This window comes from Adiantum capillus-veneris, chromosome 23 (genome assembly GCF_014529385.1).
Source record: "Adiantum capillus-veneris isolate H3 chromosome 23, ASM1452938v2, whole genome shotgun sequence".
In the NCBI taxonomy this organism is placed as follows: domain Eukaryota; kingdom Viridiplantae; phylum Streptophyta; class Polypodiopsida; order Polypodiales; family Pteridaceae; genus Adiantum; species Adiantum capillus-veneris.
In genome coordinates this window covers 130432817-130452849 of record NC_140953.1, presented here as the reverse complement: position 1 = coordinate 130452849, position 20033 = coordinate 130432817, and the positions used below count along the sequence as shown (strand labels likewise).

Genomic DNA, 20033 nt, shown 5'->3' with positions numbered 1-20033 from the left:
CTGGAACCAAAAAGCACCATTTTGACACAAAAGACATCATACGCGTATGATGTCTATTTGCACTTACAGAGCCAAAACTGCTCATTTGACATCATACATCCATTATATATATCTAATACATGCTACATATGAAGTTTGGAACCATTTGGTCAAGTGGATCACCCCATTAGCCCAATTGAGGAAAAATCCTTCATCCAAAGCCTATTTTAGCCCAAATCCAACATACTCAAGTCCAAACCAAGATTTGAGTAGGGACAGTCCTTCACTAGTACATGGGGAGTCCACAGAACCAATCCCATGAAAAATTGATGAAAAAGACATTATACGCGTATGATGTATCCAGAGTCATTTTTTAGCCCAAAATCTATCCAAAATTCATAAATCCACTGAATAAGCCTATCTAAAGCCATATCCAAGCTTATAGAGAATTTTGGTCCAAAATTACACTAAAAGATATCATACGCGTATAATGTCTCACTATGTGATTTTGGCACCTCAGGGCTTCAACCACCAAACAGAAGTGATCTACATGCCATTTGAAGGTGAACCACCAAGTTTTATCCAATTTGGATCATAAAATCCTATTCCCTTTCAAAATTTTGCCAAGAGCCTGAACTGGACTAAACTGGCTAAAACCTGACCAAATGGGATCCAAACTCAAATCCAAGCATATGATACTCATGTATACACTATCAGCTACAAGCACAACCAATATGAAGTCATTTTGACACAAAAGACATCATACGCGTATGATGTCTCAAGCATGATTTTGTGCCCAGTTTGCATATTTTTTCACCTACCCTGCATCCTTAGGCCCTGAATAGCTCATGTTTCAATTTTCAAGTCATTTGAATAGTTAAAAGCTTCATTTCGGCTTTCAGTACTAAAAAGACGCTAACTTCTGAAATTGGAGTTACAGGATCCATGGATTCCGCCAAGTCATCAGCAACAAACAGAAAAAGACCGACAATCAAAGATGCTCTTGCAGAAGCGGAACCCTTTGACATTCCAGCAGAAACCCTCAAGCCAACCAAAACTTGGGTGGAGGAAGCAGTACTGGAACAAGAGGGAATAAAGATCTACCAGGGGACTTTCAGAGATCCTCAAGGGCAAGCGGTGGATATACCGATGATCCCACAAGAATTGGTGGATTATAGCAGGTCAGAGAACATCAGCAGGTACCTGGAAAGGGCAGACTTGCACAGATTCTTCACGTCGAGACCATCAGGTGTAGATACAAGAAGAGTGTATGAGTTGGCAACCTCCATTCAGAAGGATGGGAAAGCCACATTAACATCAATAGATGGAGAGAAAGTAGAGGTACAGATCACTCCACAGCTCATTGCAGATGCATTGAAGCTGCACAACAAAGGGAGCTCTGTCAGGGAAAGAAGGGAGGCTATAGAGGTTTATGGGTCCAAGAAACAGAATGCAACCTATGGAGATATGGCAGACCAAAGAGCGGCAACCCTTTGTCGACTGTACAACCAGTTTCTCCATATTTGCAGTAAAAGACCGCAAAAGTATACGACACCACCCCATGCCATTGCAACTACCATCACATGGGCATTGAAGAGCAATATGCCAAAGGAGGTGAATTACGCTCAACACATCCACGAGCAAGTAATTGCCATGCACAACGAGAAGCTAAAGTATATAGGAGGAGCTGAAGTTCTGACAAGAATAGCTTATGAAGCTATTGGAGCCAGAGATCAATGGCCAAAGGTTCCCTCCCAGAATGAGTGGCTCAGAGAAGCCGATGAGAAGGAAGAACAGCCTGAAGTATCCAAAAGGGCGTCCACAAGAGCACGCAGGAAACTAGAAATAGTTTTAGAACCTGAAGAGGATGTGGATGAGCCGCTTATGAAGAAAGCAAAGAAGAAGGTTGCTCCCAAGCAAACCAAAAGTCAGAAAGCGGCAAGAATGGAAAGACTGGTGGAGCAGTTTAGAGCGGAAAGAGCTCTAAAGGGGGACTTTGAAGAAAAGTGGGTTCCAGACCCCACTAAAGTCGGAACTAGCTCATCCAGGCCACATGTTGATCAATATGATCAATATATTAGAGCTTATGAGGAGTCAGAGGCTATACTGGAGCAGCAACCTGTCGAGCCATACACTGAAGAGGAAGTACAGCTTTTAAAAGCTAAGCTGAAAAAGGACGACAAGGGGAAGAAGAAAGTAGATGAGTCTACTGAACCTCAAGAGAAAGACGGGCAAGCAAACAAAGGGAAAGCCAAGATGACTGAGGACAATCAGCCCTCCTTTACTGATGTACCAAGCCCGAAGAAGACGGAAATCATTGTGGAAGAGACCACAGTAGAGATGGACACGGCTGGTATGGAAAAGCCGGAGGCCGGGACCAAGGAAAAGGAGATAGATCCAATTCAGCAAAAGAAAAACGATTATGAGGATCTGGTAGCGATAGGGTACACTGAAGAAGAGGCCCTTGAGGCGGTCTATGGGATCCACCTACAAAAACAAGATGATCGGAGAGCGACAGAGGAAAAAATAAAGAGTACAAAAGAGAGTGAAGAGAAACTGGACGAGCAGAACGTACTAGAAGAGCCGAAGCCAGTGGAGGTGGTGCCAGAAAAAGCTTTAGAGCTGACAGATGAAGATGAAAAAGACATGCACATGGTGCATGAACTGCTCAACAAAATCAAAGAAAGATCCAAGGCAAAGGAAGTGGAGATTGAGACAGCCAAACAAAGGGAAGCCGAGTTGCAGAGGAAATTAGAGGATGCTATGACTGAATCTAAAAGTCATAAAGCATCACTCTACGATGCGGAAAACGAGAGAGACGGCTTGATACTCCAGCTAGCCGAGGCTTCAAGAGAAGTAACAAGTGCACAGGAAGCAAGGGAGCGGATGGAAGACGACTTGGAGGCGGCTAAAGATGAGCTCATTGAGCTAAGGGAAAGAGTCGAGCTCCAAGAAAGAACAATCACTAGACTCAGGACTACCCCTAGAGCTAGCAGAGCAGGAACCGAACAAGAGGGAGCTCTTGTACCAGCTCTGGAAGACCAGGTCCGAAGCTTACAAAGAGAGCTAAGATTAGAGCAAGTGCAAAGGTTGCACATTGCGGAGGGATCATTGGCAGCAGAGGAGAGGCTCACTTTAGAAAATCAAACACTAAGAACAGAGAATGAGACCCTCCGCAAACAGCTCCAAGATCTACAAGAGCAACAAAGAAGAGAGACAGAGACACCAAAAGAAGAATCAGGTGGAGCAGCCATAGAGCTACCAGAAACTGGAGAGGCAACCACAATTGAAGATCCAGCCCCAGTTCACGAGGTGGCCTCGACTTCAGGAATCTCTGAAGAAGAAGAACAAAGGCTCCATGACCAAATAGCAAACTCAACAGAGGAGAGTGCCAAGGCGGAAATGGAATGGGAGAGGAGACTCCTAATCTCCATTAGACTTCAGGGATTAGACACAAAAGTGCTCCATGAAGAGTGGATGCAACCCAGCCTGCCTTTCCCTTTGATGAAGTTTGAAGTGATAAAAACGAAAAAGAGAATAGAGGAGGAGCAGTATGTCGCTCTTTACGAAGGCGACATCACAAAAGAGGAACAATCAAAGAAGATTGTAGATTCGTAGCCTAGATGGAGGAAAGGTTGGCTGAGCAAATACCCAGCCTACCTCATCTACTTGGTGGAGGCACCAAAGGAGATTCGGGAGAATGCAACCTTCTGCCCGGTGCCAAGAGTCAGAAGCTGGAAAGAGCATGGCAGGATTGCAGAAAAGAAGCCAAATTGGCTTAATTACCCCAGGATGCCAGGAACAAAGGCAGGAGAGAGAATAGGTAAAGCCTACATGGTGAAAACCCTAACGGGCACCATCAAGCTCTTTACTGGCTCTCCTGACCTTTCGTGTCAGATGCTCAAGAAAATTTGCAGGACTCTCTTAGCTTGCATTGAAGTGTTCGCGCCAGATAAAGCCACGACCTCGAGTCTACTATCGACGGCCGACACAGTGACTGATATGATGTATGATCTTTCATTGCAGCCTTCTCCAAAAGTGTTGCACCTCCTATACCAGAGGATTATATTTTTGCCTAGCTTCCACATGCAAACATTCGAAGAAGCTTTCTACACCGGCTTTTTCACCCACGAAAGCAAAATATTCGGCCCAACCTTGACCATCGGCAACCTACGATACGAATCACATTTGCAGATGCTCAAGACGACAGGACTTTATTGACCAAGCCTAAAAGTCATGTCAGGGACGACATGAACGCGGAGGGGGGAGTGTTGAGCCAGCAGAGCCAGCAGAGGATCACACCCACATTTTTTGCTCACACTCATCATTTTTGTAACCATTGATTGTAATAAATGTTTTTCCGACATTGATTTTGACTTGAGCCATTCGTTAAGTAACGGGACTCAATTGAGTTTCCAGCTTGTAAATCCGAAGTAATTTCACTTGCCGATGTAATTAGTTAGAGATGTTCTCACCTCCAAGGCTGAGGTATATAAGCCAAAGTTTTGTAACCTAAGGGGGATTCTGATTATTAATCAAAGTGAGTTTTTGAGCGCCGTGACTGTGTCTGAGAGAGAGAGAGAGAGAGAGAGAGAGAGAGAGAGAGAGAGAGAGAGAGAGAGAGAGAGAGAGAGAGAGAGAGAGAGAGAGTCTCATCTACTTGCTACGCGAGCTACGGAGCCGCCATTGGAGAAGCGACACCGCCATTGTGTTAGCAACGGCGAGAGCTACGCACAGATACCAAGATTGCGTGCTATCGGCTTCTATGTGTGGTAAGTTCCTACGAGCTTCGGTGTGAGTTTTCTTCCAACTCGGGTGTCGGAATAGAGCGTGCAACATATCTATAGAACCACAACGAGTAGAGCTACACATTGGTACCATCGGGGTCAAGTTTCGATCACCTGTATTTTTCGGTCTGTCTTCATACGCGTTTACCGCACGGCGTGGTTATAGGTTGATTTTGCAGTTCAAGTCTTTAGGGTGTTGTTCTTACCTAGTGTATAGACTTCCTCTTGAGTTTGAGATTGAATCAATGATTCTAGATCCTGTTTCGTATAGCATTCGTTCGTAGTACGGATTTTAGTCACTTGCGTATTTTAGAACTTAGATTTGATTTCCTTAGTAGTGATTGTCATTAGAAGGTCGAGTAGGTGATTTGACACCCACCTAATTGTTTCCATGCGCCTGTGGGTCAAGCTCCGTCCTCGTCTGACAAATTTCTGTTGTTGGTTGAGTTCTCGCTATTTAGCTTCCGCTAGCGGCGTAACCGCCTTAACACACACTCTCTCTCTCTCTCTCTCTCTCTCTCTCTCCATTGCGACTCTCATCACTACAATTTTGGAGCATCGAGAGTCACTCATCAGCCATACACATACTACATCACATGTAACTTTGGTCCCATAGGTCATATTTGACCTCCGAGGACGATAATAAAATCTATCTATCTCTCTCTCTCTCTCTCTCTCTCTCTCTCTCTCTTTCTCTCTCTCATTTCTGTATCATGGGAGGAAGCTAGCATGTAGTGATTAGGAGACATACCTTATCGGAGGAGATGGGGATGGTGAGGGCAAGCAAAGGGGAGCAGGGCGCAATGGAGGTGTGATGTGGAATTTCGAGTGGGGACTGGGGATCTCGCTAATGTCTGGTTTTTGTAGCATGCGTTGCAATATTTGAACACTTCATCGTACAGTGGCCATCATATAGACAAGTGTGTGACACATCCTTTGGACGAACGGAGAGAGAGAGAGAGAGAGAGAGAGAGAGAGAGAGAGAGAGAGAGAGAGCTCCCAGTCAATTTTTGGCGACTCACCCTCATTTAGTATATATGAGTGCATGATCTCTGAAGGGGATCGGGGAGCACCACAGACGGAGAGTGAGAGAGAGAAGGAGACAGACACGATGTGGATGGGGAGACTCCAAAGAGTGAGCAGCCCCCTATACACTTATGCTATGTATAAGGTATACAAGTCAGTGGGCGCCCAGACTCTGGGCGGCCGGGCAAGGCACAGGCGCCTATACCCCAACAACCTCCCACTTAAAGGCGACGGTGCCTTTAAGCAAGGGAACCTAGTCTAAAGACTACAAAAGGTGAGAGAAAACTGCTCTCAACCGATGCCCACTGGCTGGCTGTGATTGTGTGCATCCGGCTGTCCTGCTCCCGTGTAAGTCCATACACCACCAGACGTACCGCACACGTACTGCAAGTATGTACGCAATACCTGCATATCTCCCTCGTGCACTATGCCATCATCAGTCAACAAACGACTGACAACTCCAACTACATATGCTCCCACTGTAGCTGCGATATCCGGTCTCAAGATCAGCATCTCATACATGAGACCACCGAATGCCGATGCAATGCTAGCGGGCCCTGCTAGCTCTACGGAGCATGCATCAACATATATATCCCTGGCAATAGGCATCTTTGACTGACAAGGCGTGTCAGCCACATGCATCTCCTGACTGTCCGCAAAAGACGCATCAACCTTTCGTGCAACCTCAGAGCAAACCAGCTGCTCTAGGTGTCTGCTAGAAGACATATCCTGCACAACTATATCCCCATGCTCACTGTCGAGCATAGAAAGGAATGACTGCATAATCGTTGACATCTCAGCCTCCTCTGCAATCATCCACTGCAAACATGACCACTCAATCTGCTGTGACTCACTAGAGCTCTCATGCTCTAACTCCGTATGCATAGACTCTTGCACAACGTCCTCCTGTCGTGACTCACTAGAGCAAGACCGCTCTACCTGTCTATCCTGCATAGAAGTATCTCGCACAACTGACTCTCTGCTTTGCTCAGTCACTAGCAAAGCATGCATGTCTGACTCTGTCACCTCTCTGTGTGACTGCTCAAGTCGTGCCCCAACTGTGTGCACAACGAGCTCACTACTCTGCACTCCATGCAAAGCATCCTGCAACCCACAAGCAAAAGAGACTCGCCTGCTCTCTCGCTCTCTACCTGGCTGCGTGATCACAGAGACAACACCGTCTCTCGCGTGATCCACATGCAATGGGTAACCTGTACCACTCCTGGCACCTCTCGCAATCACTAGCGAACCCAAATGCATCACAAAATCTCGCTCTCGTAGCAAAATCTGACATCCACTATCCCGTAACTGTCTGACTGAGATCAAATCCCGTCTCAGATCTGGCACATAACGCACATGACGCAGGGTAAATCTCATACCACTGGGCAAGGACAAACATACGTCTCCTGTACCCTCAATGTCATACATAGCACCATCAACCATGTGCACACAACCAAGTCTCCCACTAGAAAACGTGCTAAACCACTCACGATGCGACGTGACATAGAAAGTAGCATCTGAATCTAGTAACCAATGTGAAGACAATGTGCAATCCGATATGCAATCCGTAGACATAAGATCGTCTGAAGACAAGCTAGATGTAAATGTGACATCGCCATCACAAGCATACTCAGTAACCACCGTACTGATCTCACTAGCATTTGTCATGCCCAAATCTGCATCACGCATCTGTCGCCTCCATTGTCTCAAACGCCTGAAACATCGACGCCTAATGTGCCCTCTATGTCCACAATGCCAACATGTCAAGTCTCTATGCCGTCGAGACTTGCGTGTGGGATCAATCTCTCCCATGGACATAGAAGTGGGACTAGACTCCCCTGTAGACATGGATGTCGCGTACATAGCATGTAAACTCTGCCATAAAGCATGAGTTGTAGTCTCCCTCGAGACCTGCCAGTAAACAGACTCAACCAGATGCAAACAAATCGTAGACATGGCTAACTCATCAAGATCCTGCCAATCATCATCACGCATAGACTTGGGCTTCGCCGATAAACCAAGCAAGGGTTTATCCTGCCCCAAATCTGCCAATGCAACAAGCATATGCTCCTTCCAAGCAACAAAATCTACACCATCAAACTGTGTCAGACCATAACGCTGGAAGTCAAATGAAAAATCAGCCATAATGCTCGCAAAAGAGCAACCAACAATGAGTAGCAAATGTCAACCAAATCAGCCCTAAACTGGCTCGAATCGCATCAACAAAAGTCTGCAAATATGGCTGTAAGATATGGCTACAAATCAGCCCCAAAATTCAGCTCTTAAACAGCTGCATAAACAAGTCACAAATGTGTCCCAGATCAGCCTACAACTGAGCCATACATGGACACCTGCAAAGAGGAAACAATGGCTGAAAATTCAGCGCCCAAATAAGCCCTCAAACCTGCCTGTAAACTTGTAAACCTGTAGCTGAAACCTGCTGAAAAACCTCAAGCCATTAGTGCTCGAATCCGGCTACCTAGCTCGTAGCCACACAAGCATACATCACAATACTCACTCCTGTGAGTGTGCCAAGATAACTGTACGCCTGTCAAACCCGTGAGCTAATCACCAAGCCCACACTGTGCGGTATCGATGCATACACACGCACAAATCTCCCACCTGCAGAGAACACCGCACACAAATGCTGAGTGCAACCCGCAATCTCTACCTAGATCGCATGAATGATGCACATAAAACTCTTGGGAAAATTTCGCCAGAGTTTCGTCAGTAAAACGGCCACAAAACCAGTAACCAAACTGACTGCACGCTCAAAACCATGAGCAATCAAAGCGCGTCAAATCACACTCCAAATGCATGCACCAATCTCCATACTTTGCATACATCATTGCAAACACCTGCAAATCTAGTACACAAATATCTGCTCTACCTGTGACTGCCAAAAAACATGCTCGAGGCATACATTGCCGAGCTCAAAATGCAATCACATTAGTCTCCCTGAGCATCAAACCACATAGGCATACATCGTATCCTCCCACCTGTGAGGAAACTTGTAGCAAATATCACTCTCACATCTGAGAGCAAACCATGTGTGGAATCCTCGACACACAATAAACAACTGCTGCTGCTGCAGAAAATTCAGCGTTCAGAATTTTAAAATTCTGATATGACGAGCGCGTCCGGAGCGTGCCAAAACCCCAAGGTAGACTCCTGGATCACATGTATCCGAGTCCGAGTGTGCAAAATATGCCAAAAACACTGTTTTCGGTCCAAAAACGCAGCAAAAACTTACTGCTGCTGCAGAAATTTCAGAGGTCAAAATCAGCTCAAATGGACATCACCATTGCGTCCGGAGCGTGCCAAAACCCTAGGTTACACCTTAACCTTGCATAAATCGCATTCCGTATGCAAAAGTTATGCAAAAAACACTGTTTTTGGGGCCCGAAAAATGACCTGCGGAAATGAAAACCTGCATTCTTCCTGCAAGTATGGCTGCAAATAACCATACACACTTGCAATACACTCTTCCCTCAAGCTTGGAAATTCCCCTCAAGCTTCCATGAGCACAGATCTGGTGTTTGCTCACCGATCTCAAGCTTCCACCGAAAGCGAGCTCACCATAGCCGAAAGCTCACTTCTCTGTAGCACTCCATCTGTCGTGAAGCCAAAGCTCTGATACCAATTGAGGGGGATCGGGGAGCACCACAGACGGAGAGTGAGAGAGAGAAGGAGACAGACACGATGTGGATGAGGAGACTCCAAAGAGTGAGCAGCCCCCTATACACTTATGCTATGTATAAGGTATACAAGTCAGTGGGCGCCCAGACTCTGGGCGGCCGGGCAAGGCACAGGCGCCTATACCCCAACAATCTCTCCTCTGGAGAATGGGTGGAGAGAGGCACATGTGGATGACAATGAGCTCCCAATTGTCTTTTGGTGGCTCACTGCCGTTTAGTATAATACAAAGATATAGAGAGAAGAGAGAAGAGAGAAGAGAGGCAAAATTCTAGTAGGGGGTACTAGCTGAAGTTAAATAAAAAAAGAGGCGGAATCAAGTGAAATTTGGGGAGTAAACGCAGTTTGCACGCTTTGCACGAAGGCAAGGGAAGACCAGTTGGGTCGCACGAGGCAGGAGTAGGGGTCTTGCAAGGCAGGGGAAAGAGCAGCAGGGGCCACTTCCTTAGAGCAGCCATGGAGCTAGTAGGCACAAAGGAGCTTTTTTTAAAAGTTTATGGATTGACGTGACATGCAACGTAACTTGTTAGCTCATGTGGTTACGAGATGAACCTCAGGGCTGTGTTCGAATCCATTTCTAGAATTTTTAAAGAGTAAGGGAAATGGTAAGGTTCTCTGATTAGAAGGAAGGGGTGAGATTGGTATGGTGTAGGATTGAATATGATAACGATTTTGCACACTGGCCTTGAGATCGAAACTTGCCCTATAGATGCCCTTCTTCGCTCGCTCTCTCTCTCTCTCTCTCTCTTTCTCTCTCTCTCGCACCCACCACACACAATTGCTGAGCTGGAACGTGCTTGAGGAGAAGAACGACGACGAAAAACACCAGCTCCATCAACTTTCTATAAGCAGCGCAGCTACTTTCATGGTGCATCTCGCCACCGCGATGCCCTCTCGAAGCGCCGCTCCCGCTTCCCTCAAAATGTGCCCCTATGCTGATCAACACCGCATCCTCTTGAAAGGAACCCAACCCACAACACAGAACAAGTCTGCCAAGGTCCTAATTTCTGCATACAGAAAAGCGACATTCTGCGAGCTGATAAGATGTCAGGTTGGTTGTTTTTCCATTTTATGGTTCTGCTCAAGTACTCCTGTGTGTGTGTGTGTGTGTGTGTGTGTGTGTGTGTGAGAGAGAGAGAGAGAGAGAGAGAGAGAGAGAGAGAGAGAGAGAGAGAGAGCGCACCAATCTCAACTTATTTACCCGTATAGTTTCTCCCTTGTATATCCCATCTTCCTGACACTCATGCGGCAGAATACAATCTCCTGGCGTTGTCCACTATTGTGCCTTGATCCTAGTCTTCCAAAGGTATCAACAGAAGTAAAGTGTGCTAAATGCATAATATCCCTTTCATGGAATGTGCATTGTATTGCTCTGAGATTTGACCAAATGCAGAATCTTTCACAGATGTTTCAATTGTATTACTGCTGACCCGAAGGAGTCTGAATGAGGCAGCAAGAGCTAATGCTTATTATACCACTACTTCATGGCAGCAGTTAATGTCATAACAAGTCATATGTGACACATTAAATGCATTACCTCTTGACATCAATTCTGGATCATTGCCATCCATTATGCTCAATGCATGAGCTTGCTAAGGAGACATCGAGTCAACGAGCATCAATATAGCGACTCAATTTTCATGCGGTTGCACACCTAGGAAGCTCAACAATCTAAAATAATCAGCAGCTAATGCACCCTTTTTTATTGGCTCTAGAGTTCTGTGCATATGGAAACATTCTCAGAACAAGCTATTGCCACATAACAAGCTAATTCTTCATATGTGACGCACCTTTTGACATCAATTTTGGATCTTTGCAATACATAATCCTCAATACATGGCCTTTCTAAAGAGACATTGAGTCAACGAGCATCATAGCGACTCATTTTTCATGGGGATGCACACCTAGGAAGATCAACTTTTAAAAGTTATGGAGCACCTTTTTTTATTGGTTCTAGAGTTCTGTCCACAGACAAGTGCATATGGCAACATTTTTATTATGATTCCATCTTGCTTGTGCTTGAGCTGAACAATGTAGATGGTTATGGGTTTGCGGACATGTTTAAAAGCTCAAATTACATTCATGAAAGAGTTTTTGATGTTCTTTCAGGGAAACTCACCGACTTATTTTTCAAGTCTCTTTCAAAACATGGATCTTCCAAGAAAGCTCAAGAAAAGCAGGAGGCGAAAAAGCCTGCATACTGCAAGCCAGGTCTTTTTAGGGATGAAAAGGGCGAGATACCCGAGTATCCTCCTGAGTCGAAGGAGAAAAGAATTAAGCACTTGTCACAAACAGCAAACTCAGTTGCTATTTACTCAGCCAAGTATGTATTACCGTGTCTGCCTTCCACTATCTTGTCTCGAGTGAGAGTTGCTTCTTGAACTCAAAATTATTAGGTTTTGCATTTGCACCTCATTTGAATGCAAATGTCATGCACATATAATTGCACTATGCAAATTGTTTAGCGACAGTATGGTCCCTCAAATTCCTCTATGATGAGAAATTGAACAAGTTTGAATTGAAGGGTCAAAGAGCCTTAGATGATGGAAGATGAAAGAAAGGATTAATGGAAGGTCAAAAGCTAACATGTTAGCTATACGTGTCTGCTGGCTGAGTTTTCATTTCATTCCTTTCATCCTATCCTTTTAACTTTCCTATAGTTTCCTTAAACCTTAAAGTCTATAGGAATCTAGCTTATTAATGAAAGCGACGAGAGTAGAGCCAGTAGGCAGTAGGCGACACTAGTGTGCTTTCACTTATGTGAATACTATTCGCCTATCCAGCCAATGTTCCAGCATCTATTTAATAGCTGAAGCTGAAATGTTATTTTACAAGCTGTTTTTTCAGGGTTCTTTCTACAACGGTCAACAACCTCTGGCATGATTTCACTCATACCATACAAGCTGTCGGAGTAAAGGGCCATCTCGAATATGGTCGTAGCTTTGTGGAATATTGTTGCTTTGAAGCTTTTTCAATCCTAACATCATATGAAGATCACCTACATGACATCAATTTTCGCCGGTACAGCTTCGATTGCATGGTTGCCTGGGAAACACCAACAACTACCAGTCAACAGCTGATTGTGCAGGTGGCTTTCCTCTTTTGGCTTATGTCCTATTTCTGCTGCATTCCTTTCTGTTTAGCCATTTTGCAAAAGGGTGATTTCAGCCTTGACTTGTACAGGAGGGTAACTACGAGACTCGAGCAAAAGAGGAGGAAGATGATGATGATGCGTCAATTTTCTACACGGATTTGATGCCTCTGCTGGTAGGCTTCAAAAACTTCAAAGACCTTCCAGACGAGTGATCACTCATTTTATATCAAATTAGTAATCCAGAGAGCCCTTGAGACGGTTTAGTACTTATTTTGTCAACCATTTTCCTGTTATATACAGATCGATGTTCAGGATACATTTGGTATTGATGCATTTGTCCGTGTCGCTCCATGTGTTACAATAGTTGCCGACACAGTGACTGCTTACTCCCAATTTGAGACTCTTACTGCATCAACGTCTGGACGGATGCCTTTTCCAATTTATGAAAAATATCTTGGGGCACTAGAAAAGTAAGCAATTTTGATGTCTTCATGCTTAGCTAGACAAGTTGGATTAAAAGATAGCATTGGCGGCATGTGAGATTCTTTTTGACTATTGGAAGTGTTCTAATTTCTGATTCTATCTTTACTTATGGGTAATAGACATGTTAAAGAGCTCAAGGCAAAACATGGTTATGCTCATGTCCACAATCTGCCAGTTTCTGAGGAAGAGCTTGTCTTGGAAGTTGATGGAGTGTCACAGACAGTGATACAACATGTTGGTTCAAAGGCCTTCTCTGGTATGACACCGTTTTGTGAGGTTTTTGCACTATCTCTGCTTTGAAGTAGTGTTTGCCCCCCTTCCCCTGGCCGCCCCATAAAAAGGAGAAAAGAAAACCCAAAACCCAAAAAAAGGGGAGAAAGAGAACAAATTCCAGGAAGGAAATAGAGAACCCCTGAACCCCAAAATGAATATTTTTGGCATGCTAAAACATGCCCTAGATAAGAAGGGAGAAGGGCGTACAAATTTTTGTATGCCTTCTTTCAAGTTTGTAAATGGGTCCCTTCATTCCAAGCCTCATGTGACTTCCTTTCTCTTTCTTTGTTTTAGAATGCCAATGTGAGCCTTCACATTGGTTCATTTTGTTCTCTTACATCATCTTTCAAGGTTGTAAATGGGTCCCTTGATTCCAGGCCTCATGTGACTTCCTTTCTATTTCTTTGTTTGAGAATGCCATTGTGAGTATTCACATTGGTTGATTTTGTTTTTGTACATCGTTGCAGGTCGGTTGACATTGACAGATTGCGCCCTTTACTTTGAACCTTCTTCAATCATGTCATATCGAGATGCTGTTAAGTTTAACCTTGCTGCTGACCTTAATCATGAGGTTTCTCCAGATCTTTCAGGACCGTGGGGGTCACGCATCTTTGACAAGGCTTTAACTTATAAGAACAGTTCTCTGTTCGTATAAACACTCACAATCCTCTAGCTTCTCTTTTTCTGAGCAAATAAATGGGAAGTGTAATTCTCTAGTTGTGCTTTGATGCAGTGACACTCCCATTGTGTTCGAGTTCCCGGACCTGATAGGATCAGCACGCCGAGACTATTGGCTTGCATTGATTCAAGAAGTTATAGATTGCCATATGTTTATAAGAAAGTATCATATGGAGGAAACATGCCAACCAGAAGCCATAGCCAGAGCAGTCCTAGGGATCATACGCTTGCAAGCTATGAGAGATTGCGTTCAGGTTATGCCTACAAAACCTGGGGCACTGCTCGTTTACAGCTCAGCTGAAGGCTTTTTATCTTGGGGCGATTTGGTTTTGGAGGCTCTTGCAAACACAATCAAGAATGCGACATTGCATATCACTGAGGAGGAAGCAAAAAGTGCGTTCGACAAGAGCGATGGGAGTATTGCCGTACCCAACACTGCAGTAAAGCTATTACAATGCTTACTTGTGTGGCGAGATTGCAAGCCTTCGACTGTAATTTATAAAGTCAAGCCTGGTGAACTAACGCCTCTTGAGAGGGCTGTGATTGAAGCAAGAAGTCTTTCGCAACAGACCCAGAAGGTGAAAGCACTAGAAGAAGAGGTGAAGCTTGATGGTGTGGGTACAAATGTTGCTGTCATGAATGTAATTCTCTCTCTCTCACGTTTTTAATGGTATTAGCACTTTACAACGATAATACTGTTGAAACTTGCCACCATGTAGGAGGTAGCTGATTATGTGTCAGTTGTGTTTTCATGTAATTCTGGCATTTGCATGAATCAGAGCCTTGCTAACCCTTTGAGATCATACTTTAGACCTTGTTGATTTGAGCCTTCCTTGTGATGCATTAGGTTCATGGTTTAACCTACATACATGTACATGTGTGTTGGTGGCTGGGATGCATTGTGTGATACTATGCAATGGGAAGTGCTGGCAGAAAATATTATGTATATTGACCAAACCATCTACGCAGTTAAGAGATTGCTTCTAGTATGTACTAATGTCGCTGTATTAGAAACCTTACACTTCAAAAGGTCGTCGCTCGACACTTAATTGTTGTTTGCCTTGAGCGTTGCAGGAACTTCTGAAGCCTGTGATAGCATTTGCTCTTTGGTTTCGGAATGTGTTGTCCTGGAATAGGCCTCTCGAGACATTCCACTTTGCTGTCATTCTTGCTTACATTATCTACAAGTGAGTTTTTTTCTGTTTCTTTTTTTTTTGTTTGTGTGCACGTGCGCATGCAGACAACAACTATAGACAGTATTGTATTAAAATGCTTACTGGTTTGTACACAAGCACATGCATATGCATCTTTGAAGACAAAGACTTTACTGACTTATCAATATCTTCCAGGGATTGGGTAGGCTACTTGATCCCATTTGCAGTTGCAGCAGCAGGAGCTTTCATAATCTGGCTTAGGGTCACCAACAAAGCTTCTAAATATCAAGAAATTGTGGTTCAAGGTCCATCTGGTGGAGTGAGTCTTGACCAGGTGGTTACGGTGCAAAGGGCTGTCTCGCAGTTTCAAGGTATTCTTCAAGCAACAAATGTTGGCCTTCTGAAGATGTGGGCGCTGGCCCTTTCTGTCAATCCAGAGGTAAAACTTTTGAGATCTCTTTTCTATTTACAAATTTGGAAGCTAAGTCTTGAAGATTACTGAGCTGAAAGCGTAAAGTTCGCTTGTTGCAAAGTGTATCTGCACTTGTTGAGAGAACTTCCAAGTTAGTTGACAGGCAACATACAAACATAAATTCTGCTGGTTTGTGTTGAGGCTCATCAAACTGTTTCCGGTCTCATTTCCTTAATGTTTCTAATTGCGATGATACAATATTGCGGTATTGTACAGGGGGGTGGTAAGATAAAAGAGGACCCCAGCTCGTGCATCGCTGAGGGGGTGGTGCTGATACATTCCCTTTTAATGGTGCTCCTGCTTGCTAACAATTCGTTGCGAGTTGGAGCAAGGGCTACATTCTTCGCGTACGGGCTTGCTTACCTGCATAGATAGAAAACGAACGCATACGCATGCGGATATGGAAGTACGTTACTTGCAGAAACAAAAAACAAAAAACACTACAATATATCTAGATTGGAAAATGTGCCCAATCTGTCTATCAAACTCTCTTCTTTCCTTCTACAGAAATAGGAATGGATCAAGCAAAGGACATTAATAGGTGCACTACCAAGTAATAAAATAGGTCTTGAATTTACTGATAAATTTTAATGCATGAATCTTTGGTGCTTGCTTCCAAAAATAGGTAAGCAATGAGCATAGATTGAAACATACCAGTATATTCAATGCCCAGATGCTTGGGCACGTTTGATATTTTTCAAGCATGTTTGGGGCAAACCTCGGGGGATGCACTATTAAGAACCCCCTTATATAACGTGTATTTAAAAAACCCCTTTTTTAACATGTCTGAATGAATAAAATGACCCCTTATTTTAGAATTTTCCAAAATGGAATATAAAAACCCTTTTTGTCAATGCATCTCTGTTAATCTGCCTAAAATTTTGCATTGAAAGACCTCTCCTGCTGAACTCATGTGATACATTAAAACATGATTACATAGTGCACCCCCCCCCCCGGGGCAAACATACTTTTGACTTTTTTTAAAGCTCAAGAACACAATGACAAGGTTTAAGCCTGAAACATTGATGTGCATTGGTATTCTATAAGAGGCTACAAAGTGCTATGGGAGTTCTACAATGTTCGTGTGCCTCTTGAATGAAAAGTCAAGCATTTCTTTTGCACAGAACTGAAGCTCAAAGAAATTTTTCTTATTTTTGTTCCCCAGCTTTCTAACTATTTGCTTGATATGTGCAGGCAACCAATCTGCTTGTTTGCGTTCTCTTTGGCTTGGCCTTGGTTTTGGCAATGATTCCTTTCAGAGTCTTGGCATTGGCCATCCATGTGGCTATCTTTACATCTACATTTAAAAACAAGACGTCCGGAAGCAAGCTCCACCGACGATTACGTGAACTGTGGCACAGCATACCACCTCTTCCTGTCCGCATTGTAGAGTCCAAAGAGGAGAAGGATATAAGGGAAGCAGTTCAAGGCTAAAGTAGAGGTGTTAGCAAGCTTCATGATATAAGTTGATGTTTAACATTGTATCAATCTTTTGTAATTAAGATGGGTTTGAGCAGAAAATCTTTCTTTGAAGTTTGTGTGTGCTGAGCTCCATACAGGAGATAGCTCTCTACATCATGTAGTTCCTATTTTCCATTTCACTATACCGAGAATTTCAAAGATTTCGAGATGGGATGGAAGAAATATATCAGACAAGCTGTCGCTATTTTTGTAAATAGCTGCATCTAAAGCTGGATTTGGAAAGCTTCCTAGGTGTCATTGTTGCCAAGATACAAACGAAATTCGGAATTTTCAGGTGTTATTGTCGAGGAGATGTGCATGTATCTCACCCATCTTAACCATATCAAGGGGAGGATCCAAATTTACCAAATGCTAGTCCTTCCCTTTGACAGGAATGTGAATGAACACGAGGAATTGCAGTTGGCCTGTTTGGCCTAGGTCAAGAATTCCCACCAGCCATCTTTAGGGAGAGGTCCAGCTAATTTGAAGGAAGGGCACACCTAGGCATAATAATATGTAACTTTTCAAAAAACCTGCAAAGTTTGGGAAAAAAACTTGTAATTTCAATAGCTCAATTTTTTTCTATTTGTTTAGAAAAATGTTCTTTGGGAACATTGATTTCAATTCTCAACACGTGGTGCATCAAGTAGGTGGCCATGGTGATGATGCCCATGCGCGGCCCTTGCCCGATGATACGCGGCTAATATTTGGAAGGGATAATCACCTCCCCCTACGGGCCCTCTGGTGTATTAAAAAAAAAACCACAATGATTCTAGTTCTCATTTTGATCCATTATCATAATTAGCTATGAACTTATTTTCTAATGTATCTCCTAAAGAATTACAAGTTATTCCTATTATCATAATTATTGATGAGCTTATTTCTAATGTGTCTCCTAATGAATTGTAATTATTTTTTTAATTTAAAGATTCCCTCAATAATAATAAAACAATGCGTTAGCCTATAGCACGTAGCAACGAGCAATGATGAAGCATATAGATTTGCAAATTATTAGCAGAGAAGGACGAATACAACATTCACACACACACACACACACACACACACACAGAGAGAGAGAGAGAGAGAGAGAGAGAGTGGGGACACTTTAAAGAGAAGAAAACGTTAAGGGATAATAAACGAAAGGAGACAAATATACCAATGCAATGTGAAGTTGACCACCCCTTATAGACACAAGGACTTTTGACTTTCCACTTTCATCTGTATTTCCATTTCTTAAACTCGCCCTTCATTTATACACTTTATATGTTTTGAAAGATTTTTTATTTTTTTGAGATTGGGAGCTCAATGGCCTTGGAAAAAATAAATTCAATACGTGGTGGGAAATCGAGGAGGAGGTACAAGAAAACATATTAAGAAACTTATGCAAATTTCTTGCAAGTGAGGCTACCTCTTTATATAGCATAATTGTCTTTGACTTTCAAGGCTTTTCATTTCGTGCTCTTACCTGTAACTTTTGTTTTGTAATTTTTTGAAATTGTGGTTGACGTAATGAAGGGATTGTGAGAATGAGGGTACCTGCTCTATTTCCTTTAGCAAGCTGATGTATTGCCTTCATGCAACAGTATTGACGGCGTATACATTAAGGGATGAATGTTGACCTACTATGGGAATGACTTGTCTTGTGCTTGCTCTCTATGGTTGTTGCATGATGTGGTTATGGTTGGTTGTGGCCTAGTGAGGCATGCACAATCGACATTCATTTTAATGTACGTTTTAAAGAACACAATGTGGTTCCAAAAAAAAGAAAATTATGCAAGTTTCCTTGCAGGGGAATTTGTGCAGTCCTCCTTAATTTTTTATAATACGTGAGAACAAGCCATTCCCACGAATGCATACAAATTTTGTGCATTCATTCTCAGCATTCAAAAGCAAAATGTGGTAGTGCTTATTGCACTTTTCGATGTCCCTCATTGATGCACATAACTTGCCTTTGATCTCTCGTGTTTCCCTAAAGTTCTCCAAGAAAATACCATCACTTTAATATAAACAAAAAATATTCACAAGCTTGTACTATTCTGCAATGAAAGAAAAATATTGCTTACAAAGGGGAGAAAAAAGAATATTGAGCGAGTAAAAAGAAGCAAGATTGGATCTAAATAATGATTAAAATGTAAAACAAAACTTTACAAAAAACAATTGCTTATAAACAAAAAAACTACCCACAAATGTAATTGCCAAAAGATTGTAGCCTAATTGAGAGTTTGAAAGTAAAATAAGGCGCGCTAAAAAAAGAAAATTATGAGTAAAGAGGGAAAGAAAACCAACTCAAATTTCTTATGTTTTCAGTAAAATAAAAAATAATGAGTTTTTGCAACATTGAAACGAGTACATTGTTACAGCTTTTGCAATTGCCAAATGCCGTATTTTAGGTCAAAATTTGAAGGACAATGTTTTTTACACCAAGATGGTTAAAGTTGTGACACTTGCCAACAACCTAGCATAAAATCTAATATGATAGAAATCTTCTCACAAGTTTTCTCCGTCACCTATAAGTTTATTTAGCCCCTCACATAATCATGAGCTTAACATATGTTCTAATATTGAAGAGATCTAAATTGCAACTAGTCTCAGAGTGACCTAAGACCCCCAATGCTAACAAAGCCAAGGTGTATGTCGAGGTAAGCCAAACTTTTAATATTGGTCGCGAGATGACATCCTAGATTAACGTTTTGTGCATTCAAAAGTACCCCCTGACATAATCATGAGCTTAACATACGTTCTAATATAGAAGAGATCTAGATTCCAAATAGTCTTAGAGTGACCTAAGATCCCCGATGCTAACAAAGCCTAGGTGTATGTTGAGGTAAGCCAAACTCTTAATAATGGTCACGACATGACATCCTAGATTAACGTTTTGTGCATTCAAAAAGTACCCCACAATCTCGGTGTCCTTGACCAATAATCTCATC

The 20033-nt window shown here is 42.9% G+C and overlaps 1 protein-coding gene across 1 annotated transcript; it reads left to right on the top strand.

Moving 5' to 3' along the window:
- Positions 1 to 10199: 10199 nt before the first annotated feature.
- On the top strand, positions 10200 to 17660 carry LOC147428553 (uncharacterized). The gene is made up of 11 exons (XM_086497414.1): positions 10200 to 10539; positions 11598 to 11811; positions 12336 to 12576; positions 12672 to 12755; positions 12883 to 13052; positions 13185 to 13321; positions 13806 to 13983; positions 14072 to 14657; positions 15091 to 15203; positions 15366 to 15609; positions 16837 to 17660. The coding sequence occupies exons 1-11, from the start codon at positions 10533 to 10535 to the stop codon at positions 17074 to 17076; spliced, it is 2214 nt and encodes a 737-aa protein (XP_086353540.1). The 5' UTR covers positions 10200 to 10532; the 3' UTR covers positions 17077 to 17660.
- The last annotated feature ends 2373 nt before the right edge of the window (positions 17661 to 20033 follow it).